At 37.6% G+C, this 12,144-nt stretch overlaps 1 protein-coding gene across 11 annotated transcripts in view; it reads left to right on the top strand.

Moving 5' to 3' along the window:
- NARS2 (asparaginyl-tRNA synthetase 2, mitochondrial) overlaps positions 1 to 12,144 on the top strand; it is a 142,766-nt gene that overhangs the window by 95,803 nt on the left and 34,819 nt on the right. For all 11 annotated transcript variants that reach the window (XR_009542484.1, XR_009542485.1, XR_009542486.1 and 8 more), the window contains 3 exons: positions 5,924 to 6,056; positions 9,911 to 10,009; positions 10,109 to 10,146. Coding sequence is in view for 1 of the 11 variants with exons in the window: in XM_060160127.1 (XP_060016110.1) it covers positions 5,924 to 6,056; positions 9,911 to 10,009; positions 10,109 to 10,146 (270 nt within the window). In the remaining 10 variants the exon portion in view is untranslated. The remainder of the gene's footprint in view (positions 1 to 5,923; positions 6,057 to 9,910; positions 10,010 to 10,108; positions 10,147 to 12,144) is intronic.

Raw genomic sequence — 12,144 nt, 5'->3', positions numbered from 1 at the left:
AAATAGGCGGATGTATGCTTCTGGAGCTTAGAGAAGAAGTCTGGGCAGGAGATACAAATTTGTGAATTGTGTGCCAATAGGTAATTAATTGAAACTTAATTGACGGAAGTGAGATCATTTAAGGAGAATGTATACAGTGAGAAAAGGGATTCTAGGACTACGGTTCAAAGAGCGCTAGTGTTTAATGAATAGCTAGTGTATGTAGAAGGAGACAGAGGTGGAGGTCAGATAAATAGGAAAACTAGGAGAATACAGTGTTAAATATTCCAAGAGGAGAGAGTATTTCAAGGAGTATTAAATAAAATTCAGACTCTCTTTACCATGGCTCACAAGGAAGACCCTACATGTTCTGATCCCTTCCAAACTCTTTGACCTCATCTCTTACCATTCGTCTTGCTGCTGGCCTGCTTCTGTTCTTCGAACTTGTCAGGCTCTTTCCTACCTTAGGACCTGTGTGCTTCATATTCCCTTTGCTGAATGTCCTTCCCCCAGTTCATATGCTCATCAGAGAAGAGTAGCCAACCCTCCAGTCCCTTTAGCAGGATTGTTGTCAGACTCTATCGAACTTTGAATCTCATTATACAATTAAGATTAAATTTGCTTGGACCTCAAATTCAGTTCTAAATCAGATACTTAGGACATGTTAAAGAAAATTTTGCAGAAATGTTTAGCAATTGTGGTAAAGAAGAAATTTTTAGATTTTACAGTGCATCCTCGCTAAGACATCTTGTTAAGAGTTGATGAATGGTGAGAGCTACATCTCTTTATAAACCCATTCACCAAGTGTACTATTGCAAGATAGAGGAAAGGGGGTAAGCTGAAAAGGAGGTGTCTGGTGTCCACTCGTTAGGCATGTAGAAGCAATGAGTGACAAATATGTCACAGTATTGATAATCCAGTGGATACAAAGCAGTAGTAATATAGATGATTGTTTTCTGGATGATGGGAATACCACTTGACAAAGACTGTTTTAAAAGTCAGTTTAAAGTTATCTGTGAGTTCACTTCAGTTCAATGAATGTTTCCTGAATGACAGTAGGGAAGTGATAGGAGGTTGGGAGTGGGCAGCCTTAGGGAAAGTTGCTGATCCCCCATATGCTGAACGATGAGTTCTTCCCCAGCTAAAAAGGCAGTAATTCCTCTTTTCTTTCAAAATATAAAGATTAGCTCTTAAATTTCAGGGCCAGAAGGAATAAATGGCAAAGCAATCAGTGACTACTTTATAATAATCCACTTGCCAATTTAGGGCTTCATAAAACTCCACACAAGGGAGAAAGTGACCTTTGCAGAACCATTTTTTGGTAACTTTACTTTTTATTTTTAAAAAGCCATTTTTGTAGCTATCTTAGCTGATGTGTATTGAATGTACTTTTGTTATCTTAAACGTCAGCTCCAAGCTCATGGACTTTCCATATATAGCTTCCCTTTCTCCATAATTGGCACAAGAATGATTCTTAGTACTGAGTGTTTTCTTTCTCTGCTGGTCTCTTCTCACAGCAGTACTGGCCTTTCACCTGGTTTTGTATCTTATTTTAGTAATGGCCTTGTTCTCAGATCTTATTTTAACTATGGCTTGGGCCAAGCCTTGCTGCAAATTGCTTTCATGTGTGTGGAAGACGGAGGAAAAAGAAGAAATCAGCATAAATTAAAATAATAGTGATTTCACATGGACCTAGAAACAAAATTATGTAAAAGATACTAGAGAATAATGCCAAACTGCCTGCACCTCTCACTCATGTAAGAATTTGAAGACCAGAAAGGCTAAATGTCTTGCTAAAGTTTACAAAATATTGATTAAAATTTGTCTTCTCATTATTTGCATGAAAGCAGCATATCCTAGGGAGCTATAATTTTAATACATAAAACAAATAAGCTATTCACAAGGAAGAGAAATATACCAAACTACTCACCCTAGTTATCTTTGAGAAGGCGGGGAGTGCATATTACAAATTTTTCTCTCTTATTTACTGGGTTTGTCCATGTTCAGTTATGAGCATCATTATTTTAATATCATAATGAAGGCTGTGATCATTAGAGTCAGAGCTAGAGTTGAATCTGGCCTCTACCACTTGTTAGGCTATGACTCTATAACTTTTGAAAAAGCTTCTTAACCTCTCTGAACTTCAATTTCTTAGACTGAAAAATAGAAGTAACAATGTATCCTTTATTGAGTTATAATAAAGGAGTTAACTGTAAGGTTCTCACATCTAATGCCTGGCCCACAAGGAGCACTTGCTAATGGTAGCCACTATCACTACTACTACTTTCACTACTGTATTATAGAACACTGGACGCTGACCTGGGGTGATCTTTATTGAATGATTTAAACATTTATCTGCTTAACAACTTGATGCTAAATTAGGGAATTTGTCAACATACCTTCCAGCTTATTTTATCTTTTTGTTAATTCAGAGAAAGCACCATGGCCATTGATTTTTACTTTAACCGTATTAGAATAATACTTAACTTTGGGGTACCACAATTAGAATCTAATCCTTACTAAAATAAAAATCCTTGATCCTCTTCTATATTTTATACAAGAGAGTTTACCCTGTATTGCTAGAGAAAATCATTAACCATTGTTAAATAAAAAATCCCTATTGTTAAATATCTTGGAGCTCCCTCCCTATCCATGTGAGAAGTAGGTGCCCTTGTGACTTGAATCTGTAGTTCTTTTTAGATACCGTTGTTTTCTCTGTTTCTAGTACCTTAATACATATATAATGTGTCTCTTTTGAACAGCAATCCCATTGGCCTCCTTGTATTTCAGGATGATAACTGCCCATTTCTTGGAAGTCTTCCTCAGAGCCTCCAAAGTAAATTCCACCAATGCCGTGGAGTTTCTATTCATGCCCTGGAAAATTTCAATAGAATATTCTTTGTTATTAGTGAACATCTGTATGTACAATTTCATGTGATGCAGTGCCAGAAAAGAATGTCGTTTTATTTATTTAAATATACTCTTGCCAACCTACCTAGAGATCGCATAGTCATAGATTAGAAGCTCGAGGTCCTGTAATTTTTGAATTTATTGTTTGGGGCAGACCTAAATTGTTTGACCCATTTTAGCTATTGAGTAACAGCCACAGTAAAATATATCTGAGTATTTTTCTGTACATTATTTGTAATGTTACTGTTTATAAGGATGTTGTGCTTTTCCACTTTACAACTGAAGAAGCCTGTCATCCTCATTATTATTCATTCAACTTGAGCACCTGTTTTATCTTAGACACTGAAGTTGCAAAGATGAATAAAACATTTTTCCTACTGTACAATATTTCATAGTTTATTGAGGGAGAAAGATACAAAATGCACAATTATATTTCTAAGTGATACAGTCTGTATAATAAATGTATAAACAAAGTGTTACAGTCATAGAAAGGAGGGAACAATAAATTTGGGGGTGTATGGTAAGGTTACAAAGAGAAAGTGACATTTAAGTCAAGTCTTGAAGGATGGATGGGAATTTGCCATTTGGAGAGAGAGGAACAAAGGACGGGCACTACAGAGAGGGGACAGCCAATGAAAAAGCCTAAAGGCATGTGGGGCATGTAAGGAGAGTATCCTCAGTGTGCTGGAGAAAAGGCTTTGTGAAGGAAGGTCCAGTCAAAGTTAGGAGTTTGGATTTTAACCTTTGAGTAGGGGAGAACCATTGAAGATTTTTAAATTAGGGCTGATATAATCAGATTTGAGTTTGAAAACGTATAGTAGTTTGGGACTGGAGGAAGAAAGGCAGGTGACAGACACAAGAGTTGACACAAGACAAAGTTGTGGAAATAAAGAAGAGTCTCTAGATCTGCAAGAGTTTCCCTAGGTATAAACAATATAATTCTGTGATCAATATGATAGGGAAGTATGTGGGCGGTGAGGGAGGGATGGGGATCTGGTTTGGGTGACGAGGTGGGTTAGCTAAGATTAACAGAGCTGGGGAAAATGTACTGTTCATTATTTTGTTTTTGCTTGTTTTGGGGAGCAAGGTAAGAGTTTTCGTTTTGGAAGGTAAGGTCAGTGTTTTTAGGAACATTCTAGTAAGCAAGTCTGGATCTGAATCTTGGGAGAGAGGTTATATAGTAATATTTTGAATTCTTACGGTTTGTTTTTCCATTAAAAACTAAGATTCTTGGAGGGTAACTGATCATGGTCTCAGAGACGTGGCTGTAGAACCAAGACATAAATTCCTAAGCTCCTTACCAACTAGGCCTTAACTGAAATGGCCTTTGAAAGAAAAAATAAATCTCATGATTTCCACTATAATTGTTTCACTGTTTAATTTCCCACAGTATCTTTACTTAAAAAAAAAAACAACACAACAAAAAAATACTGGTATGTATATCTACAATCCGTTTTCTGTACTGTTTTCTGATCTTGATATTATTTGACTGATGATAAATGAAGAGTGTTGAGGATAACAGCTAAGGAGCCCCAAACCTCTTGTTTTGTTCTAGCAAACCTTAAAATGCAAAGATTATTTGGTCCTCGGGACTTCCCTGGTGGCCCAGTGGTTAAGAATCCGCCTGCTGGGCTTCCCTGGTGGCACAGTGGTTGAGAGTCCGCCTGCCGAAGCAGGGGACACGGGTTTGTGCCCCGGTCCGGGAAGATCCCACATGCCGCGGAGTGGCTGGGCCCGTGAACCATGGCTGCTGAGCCTGCGCGTCCGGAGCCTGTGCTCCACAACGGGAGAGGCCACAACAGTGAGAGGCCCGCGTACCGGAAAAAAAAAAAAAAAAAGAATCCGCCTGCTGATGCAGGAGACACGGGTTCGATCCCTGGTCCGGGAAGATCCCACATGCTGCAGAGCAGCTAAGCCTGTGCGCAACAACTACTGAGCCCAAATGTCACAACTACTGAAGCCCGCAGGCCTAGAGCCCATGCTCAGCAACGAGAGAAGCCACTGCAATGAGAAGCCCACACACCGCAATGAAGAGTAGCCCCAGCTCACTGCAACTAGAGAAAACCTGCGCACAACAACGAAGACCCAACACAGCCAAAAATAAATAAATTAAGTAAATTTTTTTTAAAAAGGGGGCTTCCCTGGTGGCACAGTGGTTGAGAGTCCGCCTGCCAATGCAGGGGATACAGGTTCGTGCCCCAGTCCAGGAGGATCCCACATGCCGCGGAGCGGCTGGGCCCGTGAGCCATGGCCGCTGAGCCTGTGCGTCCGGAGCCTGTGCTCTGCAACGGAAGAGGCCACGACAGTGAGAGGCCCACGTACCGCAAAAAAAAAAAAAAAAAGAAAGAATGAAGGTGTCATGTTCGCTTCTCTGCAGAAATTTAAAAATAAGAATTTTTTCCCCGTTTATGTTGTTGAACTATAGCCCTTCTTGAAAACCAGAGAGTAAAGCAGACAGTTCTTCAAAATCCACCCCACCCCCCAAATGTCAGGGCTCACTGAGCATTGATTAAAACTCCTAGGTGGGCGTAAAGGACTTGAGTAGGCCTAACAAGGCAAATCACCATACATATCTGATAATTTTTTTTCATATATTTAGAAAATGATTGGCTTGCCTTATCCACATGAAATTCTGGTTTTGACTGTTACTATCTAGATTCTCTGTGTGGCTTCTTGGGCTGTGGTATTTTTCCTTTACTTTGTTCTCAATTGCTGCGAAATGTAGTTGCCTGCTGTTTAAGGCAGCTGCAGTAGAGTGCATCCAGAAGTGGTTATAATTCTATATTTAGTAAGCCATAGGGTTTGTAAAGCATTTGCAAATTCCTTTGGAATAAAATGGTTTCTATAAATGTAACATTTTTAATGAAACTATTATAATCACCCATTAAAGAAATGTGGCAGCTAATACGTGTGGATTTGTGGACAAGACAGAGGCGCAGAACTTTTTTTTTTTCTTAAGAGCTTACTGAATATTTTAAATACTTAAAATTAATCATGTGAATCCTATTTTTACACTGTTAATCTTGAATTGCAGAGCTTTTACTCAAGTGTTTACCTTTGGTCCAACATTCCGAGCAGAGAATTCTCAGAGCCGGAGACACCTGGCAGAGTTTTATATGGTAGAAGCAGAGATTTCTTTTCTTGAGAGCCTTCAAGATCTCATGCAGGTAGGTACTCAAGTTTTAAAATAGTTTCTAAATATCAGGCATCTGTGACATTAAAACGCTTCTGTATACATTTTTACCTCTGACATCTGTGCCTTACAGGTGTTCATAGAATGAAGAAGATGGAGAACTAATTAATAAACATCTACTGAATGCTGTTAGTGTAATAGTTTTTAAAGTACAGGAGTCAAACAGATTTAAGTTCATGTCCAAGCTCTGCCATTAACTTTGTTATGATGTTACCTAACCTTAGTGATCTTTAGCTTCCTCAGCTATAAAATGAGAATAATAGTAGCTATTTCATTAGGTTATTGTGAGAAGTAAATGAAAGATTATGTATGTATAACGTAAAGCATCCAATATGGGATCCGGCACAAAGCAGGCTTAGTAAATAGTAGCTCTTGATATTTGCTAGGCAAATAAACAAAACGTCTTTATAGTTAGAGAAACATGTCTATAGCTATAGTATTAGAAAGCATCCACAGGAGCTGTCAGAGCTCTGGGACAGGGATGAAGCTGGAGATATAGTCAAGAGTCAGCTCATGAAAGAAAGACTGTATTTAAATGCCATGCTGAGGAGTTTGAACTTAATCCAAAAGATAAAGGAGAAAGTTCTCAGCTGGGAAAGGCCATGGTCAGAGTTATATTTTAGAAGTATCTCTCTAGCAGCATTATGAAAAATGATTTAGAGGGAGATAAAAATAGGGGTGGGAGCCTTTTCAGGAGGCTGTGGCCATAAATCCATATAGAGCACACAAGTCTGGAGATGGATGGACCAGGATTTGATTATTAGCTCAATCGCTTACTGGCTATGTGACCTAAGACATGGGACTTAATTTCTCTGAACCTCAGTTTTCTTATCTGTAAAATGGGAATAATAATTCCTATTTCATATGTTAATTCATAGGATTAGACAGATAATATATATAAGGTACTTAGCATAGTTCATGACACTTAGTAAGTACCCAGAATGTGTTAACTGTTGTTATGAATTCTCTATCCACTACCATTTTGGTTAAGATCTTAGTTTGGAACTCTAATTACAGGATGTTTATTTTAGCAGTTTTCATCAACTCTTACTTCTTTCATTCTACTCTTATTCACCCAGTAAATGACCCAATTCCACTTAAAACAGAAATACCATGTATACTCCCAAATAGAATGGAGTCACAATTTTATTATCCTGTCTTAGGTTGGATTTCCTAGTAAATAAACCCTAAAGCAGAGATTTGTGTGCAGGTATTACTGGGGAATGCTCTCAAGAGAAATACCTGTGAGGAAAGGAAGAAAGCAGCATTGGGCAGAGGGACAAGTTAAACTGTGGTGCATTTACAAACAGATGCCTTGGCCAATTCCCTGAGAAACTTTGGAGCTAGAATGGTCTTTCATAGTTGTCCCATAGGAGGGCAAGTGCTTCCTCCTGTGAGCCAGTCATTGGATGCGGGCTAGATGGGAAGGGGTTGTAACCTTGGGTAAGGCAGTCCTCCTGCCCTGGGCAGTTCCTGAAGAGCGACCCAACTATGTACCATCAGCAGTTACTGTTCCTAGCGGATAAAGATCTTGGTCCTAAAGGGATGTTGTGGCCACACACCACAGTGTCCACTTGCATATACCCCTTTAACATCTCCCACCGATTTCTCTAGACCAGTGTCCCGAAGGGGATATTTTTGGTGTCCCTACTAGGGAGTGGGTGGGGGAGTAGGGAAGACGGGTTGCTACTGGCATCTAGTGGGTAAAGGCTAGGGATGTTGTTCAGTATCCTGCAATGCACAGCCCCCTCCCCGCCAGCGAAGAATTATCTGGCCAAAAATGTCAATAGGAACACTGTTGAGTTAATCCCTTTCTAGATTTAGGGATTCAGAATCTGAGCCTCACCAAGTCAGTAAAATTCCTTAATCAGCTTTCAGTTTGAGCTCACCACCCAATTCTTTATTATTCTTTCACTCAGGCAATGAGAGTATTGTAAAGAATGGAACCACACATCTTACCTCCTATTTCTGCCTTGTCCCTGTCTCCGCTGCCCAGTATAATACCAGAGGGAAAGATTATAAAGATAATACATAGATTGTTAGAATTTATTAAACATTATAATCTTTGCTCTATAATTATGTATTCTATAACTGAGTAATTCTTATTTATTTGGTCATCCACTGAGTGGTACTCAGGGCATACACTATTGAATAGTTTAATTAATTGGAATATAAACTTTTTCCTAAAGACAGAAGAAAAAGGTATATTCTTTCCAAAAATAAACTCCTGCTTCTCTCAGTTTTCTCCCTTTGATAAATTGAATTCTGTGGAAATTATTATCTTGATGAAGAGCAGTCTCTTAAATACAAAATCAGAATATTATAACAGGATATTTTCCTCTTATGACGTATAAGCAATTAAATATTATTATTTTAATACTACTGAGAAATATATTTTTTAAAACATGAGGGTTATGTTAACCCTTCAGTTAAGTTTCTGTTTTATTATAAATATATTTATAGAGTGTAGTCTGAAAGTCAAGGTTAGAAAAGCCAGTGATATCCTTCTTCAAATGGAAATGTTCTGCCCTTGAAAGACTCTGCTTTAACAGCCCCAGCTGTTGAAGTCTTCATCTTACCGATTGTGTATTGTGTCCCGCAACAATGCAAGCATACTATCCAATCTACCTGTTCTTTTTTCCTCTCAATATACATTGGCTTTTTGCAGTGATTGAGGGATATAACGCTTCATAAATCATTCAGTTACTTAGTGATTTCTTTATCTCACTGCTAGATTGAAGGTGGTTATAGCCTCAAGGCAAAACATCTTTAGCCTCCTTTTGCTCTTCTTTCATCAAGTTATTCCTTACTTCTCTACAAAATATATGTATAATATAAAAATGCAAAGTATATATAAAAAGAAATGAAAAATATTTTATATATGTACATAAATCTATCTGGTTGTCACTTGATAATTAAGTTCTTTCCTATATCTGACCATGTTAAATTACTCAGACGCTTATGCCCCACTGTGTTTCCAGTGTTGATAGGGTGTCCAGTGATTCAGAGAGGAAAGGAAGATACCTGCCTGTGGGGCAGCCTGGTCTTAATTCATGTATGTGTCTTTATGAGGACATATCTGAAAATCACAATATGATTTCATTGACATCAAAACAAAAATTTTAGTTTGGATTAAAAATATTTTAGAAATATTTTTCATTCCAGTCACTTTTTTCTTCTGAGAACAAGTTTTTCCCATGAGACTTTTATGGACACCCCTGGTAGAACGAATTCTTATACGCTGATTTGTGTCGTTACTTTATACTTTAGCAAAGCAAAAATGTATGTATTTAGATGTAGATAGATCTCATTGCTTCTCTAATCTTAAAGTTTACTTTCATTTACCAATGACTGAATGAAGCACTTTTCAAAACGTTCCACTCTTCACAACTGATGTTTGTTGCATGCTTCTCTGAACTGGGCACTAAGCTAAGTCTTATACATGGATTATCTCATATAATTCTCACAACAATCCTGTAAGCTAGGTACTGTTAACTGTCCTGACTCTACAAGTGAATATACTGAAATTTAGAGAGGCATCAGTTTGTTTTAGCTGTTCATTTGACAGCCCACTTCAATACCAGTATTGAAACTGTTAACAGAAGGTTCAGACATGGTTCTTTCTTTTTTTTTTTTAACCTTCTCTGAGAAGTTGTGATGCCCCCTCTAATCAATATGGAAACTGAATTAACTTGATGTAGTATATTCAGGAAGTAAGAGGCCTAATGAATTTATAGCCATTGAAACCTGGAGAGCAGTCCTTACAGGGCCCTAAACAGGTTTTTCATGAAGCTTACATGTCAGGCAATTCTGTATCATTTCTCTTAGGTTATGGAGGGCCTCTTCAAGACTACAACAATGACAGTTCTCTCAAATTGTCCTGAAGATGTTGAACTCTGTCACAAATTCATAGCTCCTGGCCAAAAGGTAATTAGCTTTGTGGATGAAGCCCTTTAAATATGTTAATTACATGTAAGGAATATATTTACATTTAATAAATTTTCTTTTTTCTCTTTTCTTACCAAGGACAGATTAGAACATATGCTAAAAAACAACTTTCTAATGTAAGTAGATTTATACTTTCTCTGAACTTTATTCATAATTTATCATCGTATTTATCACACTGTATTAAATTTTTTGTTTGTATATCTGCTTATCACACTCCCTAGACTCAAGGAAAACCCGTATTTTAATTATTTTTATAGCTCTTATGTCTGGTTCATAGTTGATAATCAGTGTTTCATGAATAAATAAATGAATAAATCATAGCAAGATAATGTTCATAGTAATTATTAACTATATTCCTACAATTCAGACTAATTCTTTAGTAATCAAAATCTGGCTTGATTAAAAAACATGCTTTTAAGATAGGTACATGTAATGTCTGCCCCTCTATTTTTCTCTTATTTCAGTCTTCCTTCTTTTTCTTTACCTTCGCTTGCTAAAATCTGAAAATATATTCTGAATTGTTTTTTTAGCCACTATTTTAAAACCTAAAGATCTGTGTTTTAAATATAGCACATACATTATTGCTTCATTTCCACTATAATCCTGTTCAAGTACAACTTGTTATTGGACTGGTGGTTTATTCAACCAACCATATTAATCAGATAGGCTATTCTTTTCACAGTTTATTCAACCAACCATATTAATCAGATAGGCTATTCTTTTCACAGTTTATTATGAAACACATACTTGATATGGAAAAAACAACAAGCAACTTCTTATATGCAGTACAAATAATACATATAAGACTTAGTATTCAGGGTATTTACAATGTGTAGAGGAAGTAAGTTTGATAATCTGAAGAAAAGAAAATTGTCTCTGAACATAAGTTAGTATCATTTTTCCCTTGCTATCTTAAGTTTAGGAAGTTTTTCTTCTAAGAGAATAAAGAATTCAACCTGTCCTTGAGAAGGGGAATAAGAAAAACTTGGCAGACTTAGCTGAGAATATCAGGTATCAGCCTAGACCTTCAGGCTACCAGTTAAAAATGATGAGTCGTTGAGCCTGACCCAATAACAAGGCAGCAGCTGTGGGATCAGAAAAGGAGGAAATAGGAGCCCCGTGATAGAGAATCGAAGGGCAATGAAGTACAAGTGAAGGCTTTTGAAACTTTTCCTTTCACTTCAATGTATATTGAATGTTTACTATGTGCCAGGCATTGTCCTAAAATGTAAAAACTGTTTAAAAACAGTGGACAAAGCAGATAAAATTCCATGCCTTCACTGAGCTTATATTTCTGGTGGAGGTAATAATAGCCAAGAGACAAGATAAATAAGTGAAGCGTATAGTCTGTGAAAATGAGTAATACTTATGGGGAAAAAAACCAGAGAAGAGAAAGAAGATAAGCCAAAGGAAGAATGAGGAGGTAGAAATTTTAGATAGCATGGCAGGGAAGATCTCACTGAGATGATTTTTGAGTAAAGATCTCAAGAAAGTAAAGTAAGAGAACTAGTTATATGGGTAAGTGGGAAAAGAATATTCCAGGCAGAGGGAATAACAAGTACAAAGACCCTGAGGTTGGAGCATGCCTGACATGTTCAAGTAATAGTGAAGAGTGAGTAAGGGAAGAGGATACGAAGATAAAGTAAGAAAGGATGAGGGAGGTAGGGAAATCAGGTGGGGCCTTGTAGGGCACTGTGAAGAGTTTGGATTTTTACTTGGGTGAGGTGGGAAAGCTATTGAAGGGTACTGTGCAGAGATCTGACAAGATCTCAATTGGATTTAATAGGATCGCTCTGGCTATCTGTTGAGAATTGGCTGTAGTAGGACAAGAGTGAGAGCAGCAAAGCAAGTAGGAGATTGTTACAGTCACCTAGGTGCAAGTAGATGGTGGTTTGAACCTTGTATAAGTCAGGGTTCTCCAGAGAAACAAGACCAACACGATGTGTGTATATAAAGATTTATTTTAAGGAATTAGCTCACACAATTGTAGAGGCTGGGCAAGTTAAAAATCTGTTGGAGTGGTCCAGCAGGCTGGAGACTCAAGGAAGAGCCAAGTCAAAGGCAGTCTGCTGGCAGATTCCTTCTTTCTTGGAGGAGGCCAGTCTTTGTTCTAG

Source organism: Lagenorhynchus albirostris, chromosome 9, assembly GCF_949774975.1.
Source record: "Lagenorhynchus albirostris chromosome 9, mLagAlb1.1, whole genome shotgun sequence".
Classification (NCBI taxonomy): domain Eukaryota; kingdom Metazoa; phylum Chordata; class Mammalia; order Artiodactyla; family Delphinidae; genus Lagenorhynchus; species Lagenorhynchus albirostris.
The sequence above is the reverse complement of the archived record's forward strand: the minus strand, read 5'-3'. Positions and strand labels throughout refer to the sequence as shown.